The 15,603-nt window shown below is 35.8% G+C and overlaps 1 protein-coding gene across 3 annotated transcripts in view; it reads right to left on the bottom strand.

The window, feature by feature from the left end:
• OSBPL11 (oxysterol binding protein like 11) overlaps positions 1-15,603 on the bottom strand; it is a 90,461-nt gene that overhangs the window by 31,771 nt on the left and 43,087 nt on the right. For all 3 annotated transcript variants that reach the window (XM_081571671.1, XM_081571670.1, XM_081571672.1), the window contains 3 exons: positions 13,245-13,446; positions 10,653-10,798; positions 4,362-4,502 (listed from right to left, as the gene is read on the bottom strand). In XM_081571671.1, the coding sequence (XP_081427797.1) occupies positions 4,362-4,502; positions 10,653-10,798; positions 13,245-13,446 (489 nt within the window). The remainder of the gene's footprint in view (positions 1-4,361; positions 4,503-10,652; positions 10,799-13,244; positions 13,447-15,603) is intronic.

Below are 15,603 nucleotides of genomic sequence, written 5' to 3'. Positions count from 1 at the left end.
TTCCCCAACAAATTCAGATTACTCAATGTTGAAAAGCACAGGCTCCACTCACATGTTCAAAACTTAAAATCAGGTTTTTAGTTCCCCTATACTTAAACATGAGCAGAAATTCAAGAAACATCCAATCTCTAAGAATACCTCTCATAAGAACTACAAAGAAAATATACAGCCAAGATTGTACTCGCTATTCACTTTCCTCTAAGTAACACTGTTACGGGGTACATATATAGGTGGTAAAACTATAAATGAAAGTAGGGGTATGGTTAACACAAAAGACAAGTTAAGTGGTTACATCTAGGAAAAAAAGAGGACTACAGCTGGAAGGGGCACTCAGAGAGCTTCCAAGATCTGGCAATGTTCTGTAACTTAATGAGAGGTGGGTACACAGGTATTTGTTTTACCATTGTTTTCTGAACTGTTTCTATGCACTCTTGTCAGTCTTCTATGTGTACAATACACTTCACAAAGAAAAGATATTAACTGAAAAAAATGGAAATGTTATAAAATTGGATATAAAATATAATTATATAAAGAAAAACTGAAAAGAAATCACAAAAAGTAACATTTGTGTTGTTAGGATGGTAGAATTATAGATTTTTTTCATTTTTCAAAAACTTTCGTTGAAAAGTTTATACTAAATTCATGACACTATTTTTAAAAGAACAAAATAATAGGGAAAATGGCTATTACTTATTCACAATATGCAAGTAAGAACCTTCTTTGTTGCTGTAGTCACAGTACCTAGAACAGTGTCTGGAATACAAGGTGGCTTGATAACTCTTTGCTGTCTCAGTGTCACTGTTAGACAGGAGGTGTCCCTGACAGCAGTTCAGTTACCAGGTTCTTTAACGTTGTTCAAAAAGTATTCTTTTAAACGTATACAAATTCTAAAAGACACAAGTACCTCAATGTTCATTGTGGCACTATTTACAATAGAAAGGACATGGAAGCAACCTAGATGTCCACTGACAGATGAATAAAGAAGTTGTGGTACATATACACAATGGAATATTAGACATAAAAAGGAACGAACTTGAGTCAGCTCTAGTGAGGTGGATGAACCTAGAGCCTGTTACACAGAGTGAAGTCAGGAAGACAAAAACAAATACTGTATATTAGTTCATATATATGGAACCTAGAAAGATGGTACTGATGAACCTATTTGTAGGGCAGCAACAGAGACACAGACATAGAAAACAGATTTGTGGACACAAAGGAGAAGCAGAGGATGGGATGAATTGAGAGAGTAGCACTGAAACATACACATTTCTGTATGTAAAACAGATAGCAAGTGAGACACAGGGAGCTCAACCCAGTGCTCTGTGACAACCCTGAGGGGTAGGATGGGGTGGGAGGTGGAAGGGAGGGGACATATATATACCAATGCCTGATTTATGTTGATGTATGGCAGAAACCAACACAACATTGTAAAGCAGTTATCCTCTGATTAAAAATACATAAATATAAAATTAAAAAAATAAAAAATAAATATTATATGCGTGCTAAGTTGCTTCAGTCGTATCCAACTCTTTGCAACCCCATGGACTATAATTTGTGATCAGTTAATGATTTTATATATAAATAAAATCTATATGTATTTTTTCAATTAACAATACATAAATGTGGACAAACTACATTGAATTCATGATCTATGTCAAGAGAGAATGTATCATCTGGATTACTATTACAGCACATTCTTTTCAAATGTTCTAATGCCTCATACCCCAACACTGTTCTTATGACTTACAAACCTAAATTTACTAGAAGACAGCAAACACCACAATAACCAAATAAACTCTATACCTAATGCTCATTTTAACCGATTTTAAAACTAGTCTTTTCTGAACCACTAATATGAAAATATTTCTAGAATAAAAATGATACCCAGTTGAAATACTAAGATTAGATGAAATATGAATTGTTAGATGGCTTTCTTTATTCCTAAAATATCTGCTTCATGGTAGGTTATTAATTGAATCAACTTACTTACAAACTCTCTTATAATTACCGTTAAGTCTAAGTAAAGAAATATGTTTTTTGATTTTGAAATACTTCAAAGTGAATGCTAAAGGCAAAATGCTTTTTATTTAAGTTACATTTTCAGGTAAGTAATTCACTGGAATCAAACAACCTTTTAATTTATACTTTTACTACCTCACAGGCATTGAAAACCTCAATTCGAAATATACAACCTGAAGTCAATTTTGAAATTCCGCATTAACGCCAAGTAGTGTCAGTAGTGATTCAAAATATATAATTCCACAGTAGTAAATGTCTCACATACATAGATTTTGAATCTCATTGGCTTTCTAAATCAATGTCATGGGTTAATTGTTAAAACAAATTAAGGCACACTCATTAGATAAACTGGGAATGGAGAATATGGGCCTAAAATTAAAAACTATACATCAGTGTTTCTCAAACTTTAATGTATATATACATATTTACTGAAATGCAGATTCTGTTTCTCTAACTTTGAGATTGGGGCCGAGATCATGCATTTCTAACAAGTTCTCAGGTGATCGTGATGATACTGACTTCCAGATTTTTTTTCTTCTTTCAGTTCTAAGGCATAACTGACAAATAAAACCATAAGTTATTTAAAGTGTACCTTGTAGTGATTTGATATACACATATATAGTGAAAGAGAGCTTCCCTGGTAGCTCAGCTGGTAAAGAATTCACCTGCAATGCAGGAGATACTGGTTTGATTCCTGGGTCAGGAAGTTCCCCTGGAGAAGGGATAGGCTACCTATTCCAATATTCTTGGGCTTCCCTGGTGGCTCAGATGGTAAGAATCCGCCTGCAATGTGGGAGACCTGGGTTCAATCCCTGCTTAGGAAGATCCCCTGGAGGAGGACATGGCAACCCACTCTAGTATTCTTGCCTGGAGAATCCCCATGGACAGAGAAGCCTGGTGCGCTACAGTCCATGCGGTCACAGAGAGTGGGACATGACTGAGCAACTAAGCATGGCACACAGTAAAAGGACTCCCACCATCAAATTAATTCAGGCCACATTTTTAAAGTAGCAAGCCTGCAGACCAGGGGTGTGCAAACTATGGCCTTCAGGTCAAATCTGGCCTCTTGTTTGTGTAATATAGTTTTGCTGAAATATATCCATTCCAATCTAACATACTGGGTTGGCCAAAAGGTTTGTTCTGTAAGGTGTTACATGGAAAAACCCAAATGAACTTTTTGGTCAACCCAGTATTATCCATGGCTGCTTTTATACTTCAAAGGCTGAGTTGAATACTGCTGATCCTTAAACAATATGGGTTGGAAATGCAGGTCTACTCATACATGGATTTTTTTTCCAATAAATATACAAAATATACATGCAGAACATCATGTGCAGATCTTGTGTTGAGGTGGATAGTCTACCCTTACACAGGCTTAAGGTGAGTAATACATAATATAAAATGAATGTTGGTTTTCTTATTGTTTCATAACCTTGCTTTCAAAGAATTATATTACCATAACTATCAAACCTCTCTCATAATGCAAGAAACTGTGTATTATCATAGGTATGTGGGATTTTTAAAAAATGTAACAACGTTTCCTATATTGTATTATGAATATGACTATAATACTGTACGTCACAAAAATTTTATAACAATTTATTCATTAGTATATAGGCTAGGCTACCATGATGCTTATTATACTAGGATACCATAAAACCATCATGTTGCTGCTTCATCATTATCAATGCATAAATTATTATACCTGTAAATAAACATGAATATTTTTCACATTCTTTTTATTTTTGATGTCTAGTATTAGTAACACAAAAGTAGTGCTGAGGATTTATGTTATTGGTAAGGCTTCCAGTAAATAAATTAGTAGCTAAGTTTTGAGGGAGTCAAAAATTATATGCGGATCTTCAACTGCATGAAGGGCTGGTGTCCCTAATCCCTACATTGCTCAAGAATCAACTACAGCTATAACAGAGATCTATGCCCACATAGCTAAAAACATCTACTATCTGATCCTTTACAGGAAATGTTTGCTGACTTCTGTTACAGATAATACCCAAAATGTACTATCAAACATGGGAAGTAAGAATAAAGCAGAAGGATCAATGACTTTAATGGTTTTATGAGATTAAATCCTTTTCTTAAGATTTTCCAATTCTGTATTCCAATGGACTCTTTTATTTTGCACAGAAACAAGACTATAGGTCTTTAGTTGCCATGTGACTTAATCTGCACACAAAAAAATCACATTTTTAATGAAAATAAGAAATATTGATCAAGAGAAAAAGAAACCAACTCATAAAGATTAAAAAGCCCTGACAGCATTAACAATTATAGGTATAGTCCTGACCAAATGATCTTCACAGACTGTTTATCCCATTACTTACTCTTGTTAAGTCCATGCCCAGCTTGAGCTGTGATAAGAGATGTAGGATAACACTGCGTTGCTCTTCCACAGCTCCCAGGTCATCCTCCTTGTTGTCACAAGTATCCTCCACCTCATCATCTGCATTTATTTCTTCAGGTTCCTTGATGCAAAATAAAGCAAAAGTCTATTGTTACAAGTGCGTATCAATATGCACTAAGAACAGAAGTATAAACATCAGATGAAGACACATTGGGCCTAAACGAAACTGAGTGCAGACAAAAATCTTTCTGAAAATACAACTTACATCATTTGGCCATGGAATAGATTTCCTTCAATGAATGCATTATCACTGACATTGAACACACTGTTGTTTTGTCATAAGTATCACACATAAAATACATATATTTTGTGAAAATAGAATTTTTCAGGAAGAGTGAAAAAATGTTTCATCTGAAACTTAGGCTTTGAAGGCTTTCTCCACCTGCCTAGGGACCCTACTACTATCTATAATCAAGATGTTTTGAGAATTAAATATTTGCCCTATTTTTTAAGCTAATACTATAAAAGTAAAATTTTAAAGTGAGTGTACATATCCAGTCTAACTTCTGTAATCTGTATTTAGATATTTACTCATCCTTAGAGTTGTAAGGAAGAAACTGTAGGGATGAAGAGAATTCTAGGTGCAGGTATGGAAACCCTGTAGTTGGTTATGCAGTCTTAAGACCACAAAACGTTCTCTGCACAGTTTTTCGATCAATCAATAAAACAACCCCTTGAGAAGCCAAAAATGTTTACCCTCCTTAGAAAGGTCTTAGCTCCAAATAACTGCTTAAAAGAAATCTAATTTCATGTCCTTTTTTAAATTAGATTTATTTATTAATTTTGGCTGTGCTGAGTCTTTGTTGTTGCACGTGGACTCTTTAGTTGGTGAGTGGAGGTTACTCTCTATTTGTGGTGCACGAGTTTCTCATTTCAGTGACTTCTCTTGTTGCAGAGCACAGGCTCAAGAGCACGGGGACTTCAGCAGTTGTAGCTTGCTGGCTCAGTAGGTGCAGCTCACTTGGCTCAGTAGTTGTGGCGCAAAGGCTTAACTGCCCTGTGGCATGTGGAATCTTCCTGGACCAGGGATCAAACTTGTGGCAGATGGATTCTTTACCACTGGACCGACCACCAGGGAAGTCAGAGAAATCTAATTTCTTATTCTTATTTAAACAACAAGTAACAGTTTCAAATCCCAAAATTTTAAATAATCTTATTGGATGTCACTTTGCATGTTTATGTGGGGATGGAATATGATCTTTCTCAGGGGTACCTCTTTTCATTACCTTTGTGCAAGAGAGCTTTCATGAGTATATTATCTTTGGTAATGTATTAAATTTTACGTTATGAGGGTTTTAAAAAAGAAATGATTCTGTTAATGTCTCTGCCTTTAATTTTTTCTTCCCATAAGCAAATCCTATCAAACAAGAAGTCCATCTGTTCTCTGTAGCTAGACAAAGAAAACCAATCCTAATCAGGCATAAAACCAAGAACTTAATATTCTCAAAATATTAAAAACAAAGTATAAAACAGGGTGATAAAGATGAAAAATAATGAATAATTTCTGGTCATTCTTCTGCCTTTTTCCTTTTTTCTTCTTCCCTTCTATCATCCCTTTTATCAATAAAATCTTTATTAGCTCAAATTCTGATAAACCAATTAACAGTCCAGTTCAGAAAGCAAAGAAGAACTAAAGAGCCTCTTGATGAAAGTGAAAGAAGAGAGTGAAAAAGTTGGCTTAAAACTCAACATTCAGAAAACTAAGATCATGGCATCCAGTCCCATCATTTCATGGCAAATAGATGGGGAAACAGTGGAAACAGTGTCAGACTTTATTTTTTGGGCCTCCAAAATCACTGCAGATGGTGACTGCAGCCATGAAATTAAAAGATGCTTGCTCCTTGGAAGAAAAGCTATGACCAACCTAGACAGCATATTAAAAAGCAAAGGTCCGTCTAGTCAAAGCTGTGGTTTTTCCAGTATCACACATGTGGATGTGACTATAAAGAAAGCTGAGTGCTGAAGAATTGATGCTTTTGAACTGTGGTGTTGGAGAAGACTCTTGAGAGTCCTTTGGACTGCAAGGAGATCAAACCAATCAATCCTAAAGGAAATCAGTCCTGAATATTCATTGGAAAGACTGATGCTGAAGCAGAAACTCCAATACTTTGGCCACTTGATGTGAAGAACTGACTCATTGGAAAAAACTCTGATGCTGGGAAAGACTGAAGGCAGGAGAAGGGGATGACAGATAATGAGATGGCTGGATGGCATCACCAACTCAATGGATGTGAGTTTGAGCGAGCTTCAGGAGTTGGTGATGGACAGGGAAGCCTGGTGTGCCACAGTCCGTGGGGTCACAGAGTCAGACACGACTGAGCAAGTGAATTGAACTGAGTCCAATTCATTTCTTCAGAGACCAAATGTAACAACTGCTTGTATATACCACAATTAGTTGTTTTATGACCTTAAGGAGAGATTCCCAAAGGCGAATTTCTCAACTTCCCTTTTCTATGGCTGCTACTTCTAAGTCACTTCAGTCGTGTCCGACTCTGTGCGACCCCATAGACAGAAGCCCACCAGGCTCCCCCATCCCTGGGATTCTCCAGGCAAGAACACTGGAGTGGGTTGCCATTTCCTTCTCCAATGCGTGAAAGTGAAGTCACTCAGTCGTGTCCGACTTTTAGCGAGCCCATGGACTGGAACCTACCAGGCTCCTCCATCCATGGGATTTTCCAGGCAAGAGTACTAGAGTGGGGTGCCATTGCTTTCTGTGGCTAGGAGAAGGCAATGGCAACCCACTCCAGTACTCTTGCCTGGAAAATTCCATGGACAGAGGAGCCTGGTAGGCTGCAGTCCAGGGGGTCGCGAAGAGTAGGACACGACTGAGCGACTTCACTTTCACTTTTCGCTTTCATGCACTGGAGAATCTCAGGGACAGCAGAGCCTGGTGGGCTGCTGTCTATGGGGTTGCAGAGTCGGACACGACTAAAGCGACTTAGCAGCAGCAGCAGCAAGTCTGTCAGGAAGCACTTGCTGTAATCCACCCTAAGTCAGTTGCATAATATAGTTTATTTGTGAAGGTATACTTATTATAAATCAGAGGGAAGAACTGATCATTCCTCTTTCTATATACAATACCAAATATAACAATTTTTCATTTTAGAAATGTTGAGGGGAAAAAATACAGATCTTGATTAAATAATGTCCTTCAGCTTCTGAAAGGTACTATTACATTGGAGGTCAGAACCTAGGACACAGATTAATAATGCAAATATAGCCTTAACATTATTATACACAGTTATACACAAAGTTTACTATGTAGTTTACTCTAATGAAAATATTATTAAAGAGATAAAACAAATTTAACAGGAAAGCTAAAGAACATATTTTTGTTATCTTTATAAAAATAGTCAAACCACTTAATAAAATAGAAGAAAAAAAGGAATTCCATTCACGAATAAATACTGATTCTAAAGTGTGATATGAATGGAAGATTCTGGAAGCTCTCTTTGCTTTTTGAAACACCTCTTCTTAGAGATCATCATGCCTTTCTTAAAGAAAAACTTAAGGTAAAAAAAAAAAGCGCGTTACCAAAATTCAAATAAACATGCTCAAATGTATAAAATCCCTACAAACTCAGAATGACTAGTAAATACAGTGGCAAAAGCAGTTGAGTTTCTAGGAATTCATAATGTCTGGAGTTTGCATGGCAAAGGGAAATTCCACAAAACTCATACCAACTCCATTTTCTGTCTTCCTGATTTCTGACTTGGGCACTAAGGAACTGTGGGCTTCACTCTAGCCTCTAGGGTTTACCTTCTCTATCACCTTACAGCAACATTTCCACCACTGTGATACATCTTTCCAGCTTGCACTGACACTTATATTCCAACAAAGGCATATGTGAAATTTTCAAAAAATTCAGGTCTCTTCTTGTATACTTGAAAGTGAAAGTTGCTCAGTCGTGTCTGACTCTTTGTGACCCATGGACTATACAGTCCATGGAATTCTCCAGGCCAGAATACTAGAGTGGGTAGCCTTTCCCGTCTCCAGGGGATCTTACCAACCCAGGGATCAAACCCAGGTCTCCCACAATGCAGTCAGATTCTTTACCAGCTGAGCCACCAGGAAAGCTTGAGTGGAGTCTAAAATCTTTTTGTTAATTGAAAAAAAAGAACCTATGCACTTAAGAGTTTTTTCTTCTTGCACTGGGTCATACACTAGGCTACTCATTTCGAAAGATTTGGAAATTCTACAATCCTCTCCCCCACATCTCTGTGCCCCATCTCTACCATATGTCTCTACCCTGATCTCCAACATGTTTTGTATTCTCATTTAGAAGAATGAAAATGTTGTGGAGTACATGACCTATTGTTTATAATTTTTCACAAAAAATTATAGTCCTGATCTCTGCAAAGCTTTGGTTTCATCATTTCCAAACTGTTTTTCATGTACATTAACAATCATACATCCTCCTCCCACATAAAATTCAACATGTTTATAAACTATACTAAACCTTTTCTCTTAAAAAGCTCTTTCTTTCTAATTTTGCTAGGTTTGTGAATGGGATCTGAATTTTAATCTCAATTTTAGGCTCAAAAACTTAGAAGTCATTTGTGATCCAACCCTATATCCAGTCAATCACAAGTTCAACTGATTTTTCATTTGAAATGCATATTACCTGTTCATGTCTTCATTCCTACCTCCACAGATTTCTATCCACACTTCAATTCCAAGTCATATGATATACCAATCTTTTTATACATTTTGCATCCCTCCTCATGCTCATGATCTCAGTATCTGTCACATTAAGACTAAATTTTTCTGCCTGAGTTTACACTGTATTCTGTGCAGCAGTGCTCTAGGAATAATCATTCCACAAAGAATGCAACATGAATGGCCATCTGGATTTATAAAATCCAACAACCCTGGGGTTATTTTCCATAAACTAGATGCTCTGCTAAATTTACTTTATCTTAATAACAACTTATAATGTATTATTACCCCTACTTTACAAATGAGAAAGTTAAGCATGGTTAATGAGTTGGCTCACATGTTAGTAAATGACAAGACCTGGGTTCACTATCATCAGGCAAGCCTTCCCCACAGTAAGTGGGGACTCTAAATGATTTTAAGTCTCTCCAGTAAAAGAAATGTCTTCTGTTTTTGTGTCTCTTCCAATTCTAAACATTGGACTTGTCATATACTAAGATAACTTAATGAATACTTACTAACTGCTTGACTCCACAAATGAGTTAGTTAAGAAACTATAAGAAAAAGAGGATTTTTTTCTTTCTTCTTCCTCGCCCACCCTGATGCCACTGCCTGCCTCATTGAGTCAAAACCTTTGCCAGCTTTGGAAGACCCTGTGTTATATGTTTCTTTCAAGAAGTGATTTACTAGTATATAAATAACTATAAACCATGCCTTACTCTTGACTCAATAATTTTAGTTGGGAATAACTTAAGAAATAATCTAAGGAGAGAAAAAAATAAAACAGTAAACAAAATGATACAGTATTATTTAGAAGAACAAAAAAAAAATAACAAACAACCTAGAGATTCAATAGCCTACTTCAACTTTTAAAAATTTTAATTATATAGGCCAGAATAACATATAAAAACACTTACGAGAAGTATCAAGTAAAAAGAGCTTAAAACAAAACTATCTATGTAATTATAATAACCATAAAAATAAAAGATGTAAATTCAAGAGGCAAAAAAACAGTATGATATGTCACAGGGGTGGAACTAAGAATAAAAGAGAGCACTTTTTACCTTCTGGGAGATGTGTAATGAACATTACTTTACAAACATATTAAATTCTAAGACTATGTGCTATTTTAAGTAGACTAACACTTTTAAAAATTGGTTTGGTACAGTGCTTACTATCAAAAAAAACCTTAATAGTAAACTTTTAAACTTATAAACTTAATAGCAAACACCTACTAAATAATGTTAAATTAAGAACTCTATGAGATAAATATCATGCAAATAATCTTCCATCAGAAAAGCTATTTTCCAGAAAAAGAAAAACATGTAAACTTTAAATACATTTATACAGAGTAAAAGTAAACTAAAAGTAAGGACACATAATTTAACAAGAAAACACAGTATGCACAAGTTTTACACAATAGAGCCCTTCCAAAGTTCAAAGTAGAACAACATTTACAGTGAGCTCTCTACAGTATGCACATCCTGACAATGAAAAAGTGCTTTTCAGTGATTCCTAATTTTTACTCCAAAACTGTATTTTCGTATTACCTTACCCTTGCTAATAGTCCAGATTCTGCAACACACTGCTCTTCCGGGACTGCCACTGGCTTACTTTGCTCAGTTGCAAAGGGCTGGTCAGCTCCATTTTTATAGTGGTTTGATAATGGTATCTTTGGTTCTAACCATTCGATTGTCGTTCCTGATGAAGTAAGAGAAAACTTTCGCTGAAACTTGCTCATAATCTGGAAAGTTCAGCAAATGTGGATTTTATTAAACGATTTTGTTTTGCATCTACAAGGCTAAAGCAGTTCAACCTGTTAGGAGACTCTGCAAGACAGCGACTTGTATCTCATTAGCATGAGCATGATGATTGGGTATTTTACAACAGAGCAACCTGCAACTTGAAATCAGATACCTAACCCTGAATAGAAGTGAACTCACTTCCTGGGCAAATCTGTGAATCATTAAGTGTAGTCTCACCCCAATAGTTGACCTCCTGGCCTTTCTGCATGAATCTTGACCCTCTAGTCATAAGAAGTATGCAGTTAGACTTGAGGGAATCACAATTATAGGAATAGCCTGGGATTGTGAAACAGTAAAAATCTACTTCAATTTGGGGCTGAACCTTATTCTCAGTACCAATTTTCTAACCAATCAAGATAATCCCCCAATCTAATTTAAGAATTGCAGATCTATGTCCATTATGTTTTTTTCCCCAATCAAAAAAAAAAAGCTCCATATACTTTTAAACTGAAAGGTTCTTCTAGTGAATAAATAATAGCTGACCTAATGAAAGACAGTGGTCACATTTAGAGACTTGTCATCTTCTCAGTTAATGACTCAAATGTCTCTTATTACCCTCAACTAGTTTAACAAAGTGGATTCTATGCCTAATCAATAATGGAAAATGTTCCATTTGATTTCAGAGGCTGATCTAGGTTTCACAGAAGTTTGGTTATACAGTGTTACATTAAGGGATGCTCAGACTACTATACCAGAAATTTAAAAGGAGTACAGAATTTACTTAGTTCTATAACAAAATCCTAGACTTCAGTAGAGGAATAAGTTACAAAGTACCTACCAGGCTACCAGAGCATCTTGACTTGGCACTTAGTTCAGATTCACTGAGAGGGATTCACAATGGGGGGAATGCCCTGGATAAGTTCATGGGGCCTGTTTCAAAATTTCAAAGAAATGAAAGCTCTTTGTTCCTACCTTGATATGCTTATTTTTAATATTAGCATCTATATTCCCCTACTTCTTGAAATAAGATGCACATAAACACTAAATTTAAGAGATTTGTTTTAAGAGATTATTCACAGATAAATCATAACAAAATTCTTTATCAAACAAATCATCTGGTCTCAGGGTCCTTCTAAATCAATTATCACTGCGTGCATTTATATAACACACATTAAGATCTCAAAGGACTAAACAGTAATTTTATTTAGATTTTAGGTACACACTTTACCATATCAAGATCTGTCTTGGTAAACTTTTTCCTAAGCAAAGTCTCAATATCTTTCTAAAATATATTTCTTTCACGAACAAGAGGAGTTCATTGAATAAGAAACAGTGAGTGTTGGGAAATACTTAGTTACCACTATTAATTCATTGTGATGGGGGTGGGGAAATTGGGGCAATGTTGTTAAAGGGTACAGACTTGCAACTAGAAGATGAGTAAGTCCTGGAGATCTAATACACAGCACAGTGAATGGAGTCAACAATACTACAGTAAACATTTCAAAGTTGCTAAGAGACTAGACTCTAAATGTTCTCATTACAAAAGAGAGAATTCCTTAGTTCCAAAGGTTAGGACTTGGCACTTTCACTGCCAGGGCTGAGGAAACTAAGACTCCACAAGGGGTGTGTGTGTGTGTTGCGGGTGGGGGGAGGGCAACCAAGAAGGGGCAGAGAAAAAAAGAAATGACAATTATGTGATATGATTGGGACATTAGCTAACACTCTGGTGGCATATAAATATATAAATGTATTAAATCAACACTTTAAACTTTCATGTCAATTATATATAATGTCATTTTATATGTACTATATGTCAGTTATATCTCAATTTTTAAATGAGTTTATTAATCTCATTTAATAGAAAAACTTATTTTTTGTTACACAATAACAAATAATGCAATAACGTTGTTTTCCCCGGTAAATTAATTTCAACAAATAGGTACTTTTGAATACTACATGTATATCTTGTTTTTCAAACTGAAAGGTGACTGATAGACTTTTATATATATGTATCTCAATATGGAAATAGTGAATAGTGGACTAAAGCAACCAAGGAATGATTCCAATGTTTCTACTTTGATTGACTGGATAGAGTAATGCCATCAACTTCAACAGAAATACAGAAGATGTGAACTTTTAATTCAGTTTTTGACAAGTTTAACTTGAGGTCTCTAAAGGAATATTTAATTATATGAGACCTAAAATGGTTTTAGATTCGAAAAAGGACACAGTAAAAGAGACTTTGTATAACATAAGTATGATAATAAAAACCAAGAGGCTAGCTGGTTTTCTATTCATCTTGCTTTGATTAAGATGTTCTGGAGCAGAATTACAAAGAATGCAGTTACTATTTCCATGTTTTGACCTGCAATGTTCAGTCCTACCTTTAAGCAATAACTTACCTGAAGGCAATGAGCCCTTCTGATGTGATGCATGCTGCAACTGGAGGATATGAAAGCAGTCATTTAAGCAGTTCATAGTCGCCATGGAAGTAGCCTTGAGCATTAAGAGATCCTGGTCCAAGGAACTAAGATGGCCAGAAGCAGGAAGGCATTCAATTCCTCTAATTAAGTCTCTTTGTTGTCCTTCAGCATGAGACATCATCTAAGGAAAATAACAGTTCCACGTGTCTCACTCATAATCTCTGTGTAGCATGTATACATACAGGTGCCACTTTAATTACCATATTCTGTATAACATGTAACATACAATTGTCATTTTTAGGATATATTCAGCCTAGAAATCTATTTTAAATTTGTTTGGCTATTCTCAATAAGCATTTAATAGTGCTACTCAAAAGATGATAACACATAAGTTAATCTCCAACATATGCTGACTAAAAAGAAGCCATACAGAGAAGCACGTATTACTCGATTCAGTTTCAGAAATTTCAGAAACAGACAAAATAAATCTATGGTTTATAGGTGAGGAAACCCCTACACATTAGAAGTCAGGATAGTGAAGGAGTATAATGATGAAGAGGCATGAGAGGGTCCTCTAGGGTACTGGTAATATTTAATTTTTTGATCCAGGAGGTAGTTACATTAAAATTACAAGATGCACACTTGTGTATCAGGTTCTTTTATACAAGGATACATGCTTAGAAGGTTAATTAAGAACTGGGATGGAGACCAAAGGAAGAGGGCCAAACAGATCCATTAGGTTTACCACTGGTCTAATGAAAAGAACTTCCCTGATTAATTAAACAGAGCAGAAACCCAGATAAGAAATTATAGACAAAATTCTACAATTAGTTGATACATAAGCCCCAGATTTCCAGAGACAATCCCCATTCATGCTAAGAATCCTGCTGTAATTATGTCTAAACCTGTTACAGCTTGAAGGCCAAATTATATACTTACCCTATTTCTTCATTTTACAAGAACTTCTTGGCATGAAATTAGAAATGGGATGTATATTATGCCTCTTTTGCATCTCCCACTGGTCTAGGGGTCCTAAATATAATTGCTCTTCTCCTCTGCTTCTAGCAATGTTATAAACAAATACTAAGTTTTATACTTGTCCGATTTTTTAAACAAGTCACAAATGCTAGTAATGCTGAGGGAAAAAATTACTACTCAAGTATATCTGAAAGCAAGATGAATTTATTACTTTCCAGGCAAAGGCAAACTTTCCTTCCAGAACAAATCAAAGAGCTAATCTTACGTAAATTTCTTGGGGACATACAACATTCAAAGATGGGTTGACTTTACAACAAAGTAATAGCGTGGAGGAAGTATGGCCTTTAGGGACTATCTAACATTCAGAAGGAAGCATATTGAAACAGAGTTGTTAATGACTGAAGTGACTTGGTTATACAGGCTCTGCATTACTTGCTAAGAGCTTCAATCTAGAGCCAAACAAGAAATTATTTTTCACTTTCTTTTTTGAACTCAAGAGAATACAACTTCTTATTCTCATAACAAGAAAAACATTTGAAAAACTGGACATTCAAATTAAGAAAACACCTATTCACTTGAATACACTCTTCAGAGAACACAAAGGAAAAAAAGATGTACACTTGTGATCTGCATACTTTTCTATATTATGTGATAAGCCAATAAAAGTTTAATAAAGGAAAAATCATAAGCAGGATATTGACAATATGAGTAATCAGCTCTCACAATATAACATTTAAGAGAAGAAAAGAGTTTCTTGGTACAAATGGCCCAAAAAAGCCACTTGCTAGTGTTGATATTATAAGTGAAGAGGCCTAAGGACTTCCCCAGTGGTCCAGTGGTTAAGAATCAGCTGGCCAATGCAGGACACATGGGTTCAATCCCTGGTCTGGAAAGATTTCACATACTGCAGAGCAACTAAGCCTTGCACAGCTACTGAGTCTGAGCTCTAGGGCCCTCAAGCCACTAAGCCTGCATGCTGTAACTAACTACTGAAGCCCATGCTCTACAACAAGAAAAGCTACCACAATGAGAAGCCCCCACACCACAACTAGAGAGGAGTCCCCATCTTCGCAATTAGAGAAAGCCTGCAGGCAGCAATGAAGACCCAGCACAACTAAAAAATAAAATAAACAAATTATAAAAAAAAATTAAAATAAAAAAGTAAAGAGGCTTAAGAAAGCGATGCTCTTGGCCGGAAAAAAATAAACTTTAAATTATAATTAGAGTGCAAATGTTAAAATCTGAAAATTCCCTGGTGGTCCATTGATTAGGACTCTGTGCTTCCACTGCAAGGGGTACCAGTTCAATCCCAGAAGCTGCATGGCATGCCCCCCTTTTCCCACCAAAGAATAAAATTTGG

This window comes from Giraffa tippelskirchi, chromosome 2, assembly GCF_054371585.1.
Source record: "Giraffa tippelskirchi isolate mGirTip1 chromosome 2, T2T-mGirTip1v1.2.pri, whole genome shotgun sequence".
Taxonomy (NCBI): Eukaryota; Metazoa; Chordata; class Mammalia; order Artiodactyla; family Giraffidae; genus Giraffa; species Giraffa tippelskirchi.
This window is presented reverse-complemented; position numbering and strand designations above follow the sequence as displayed.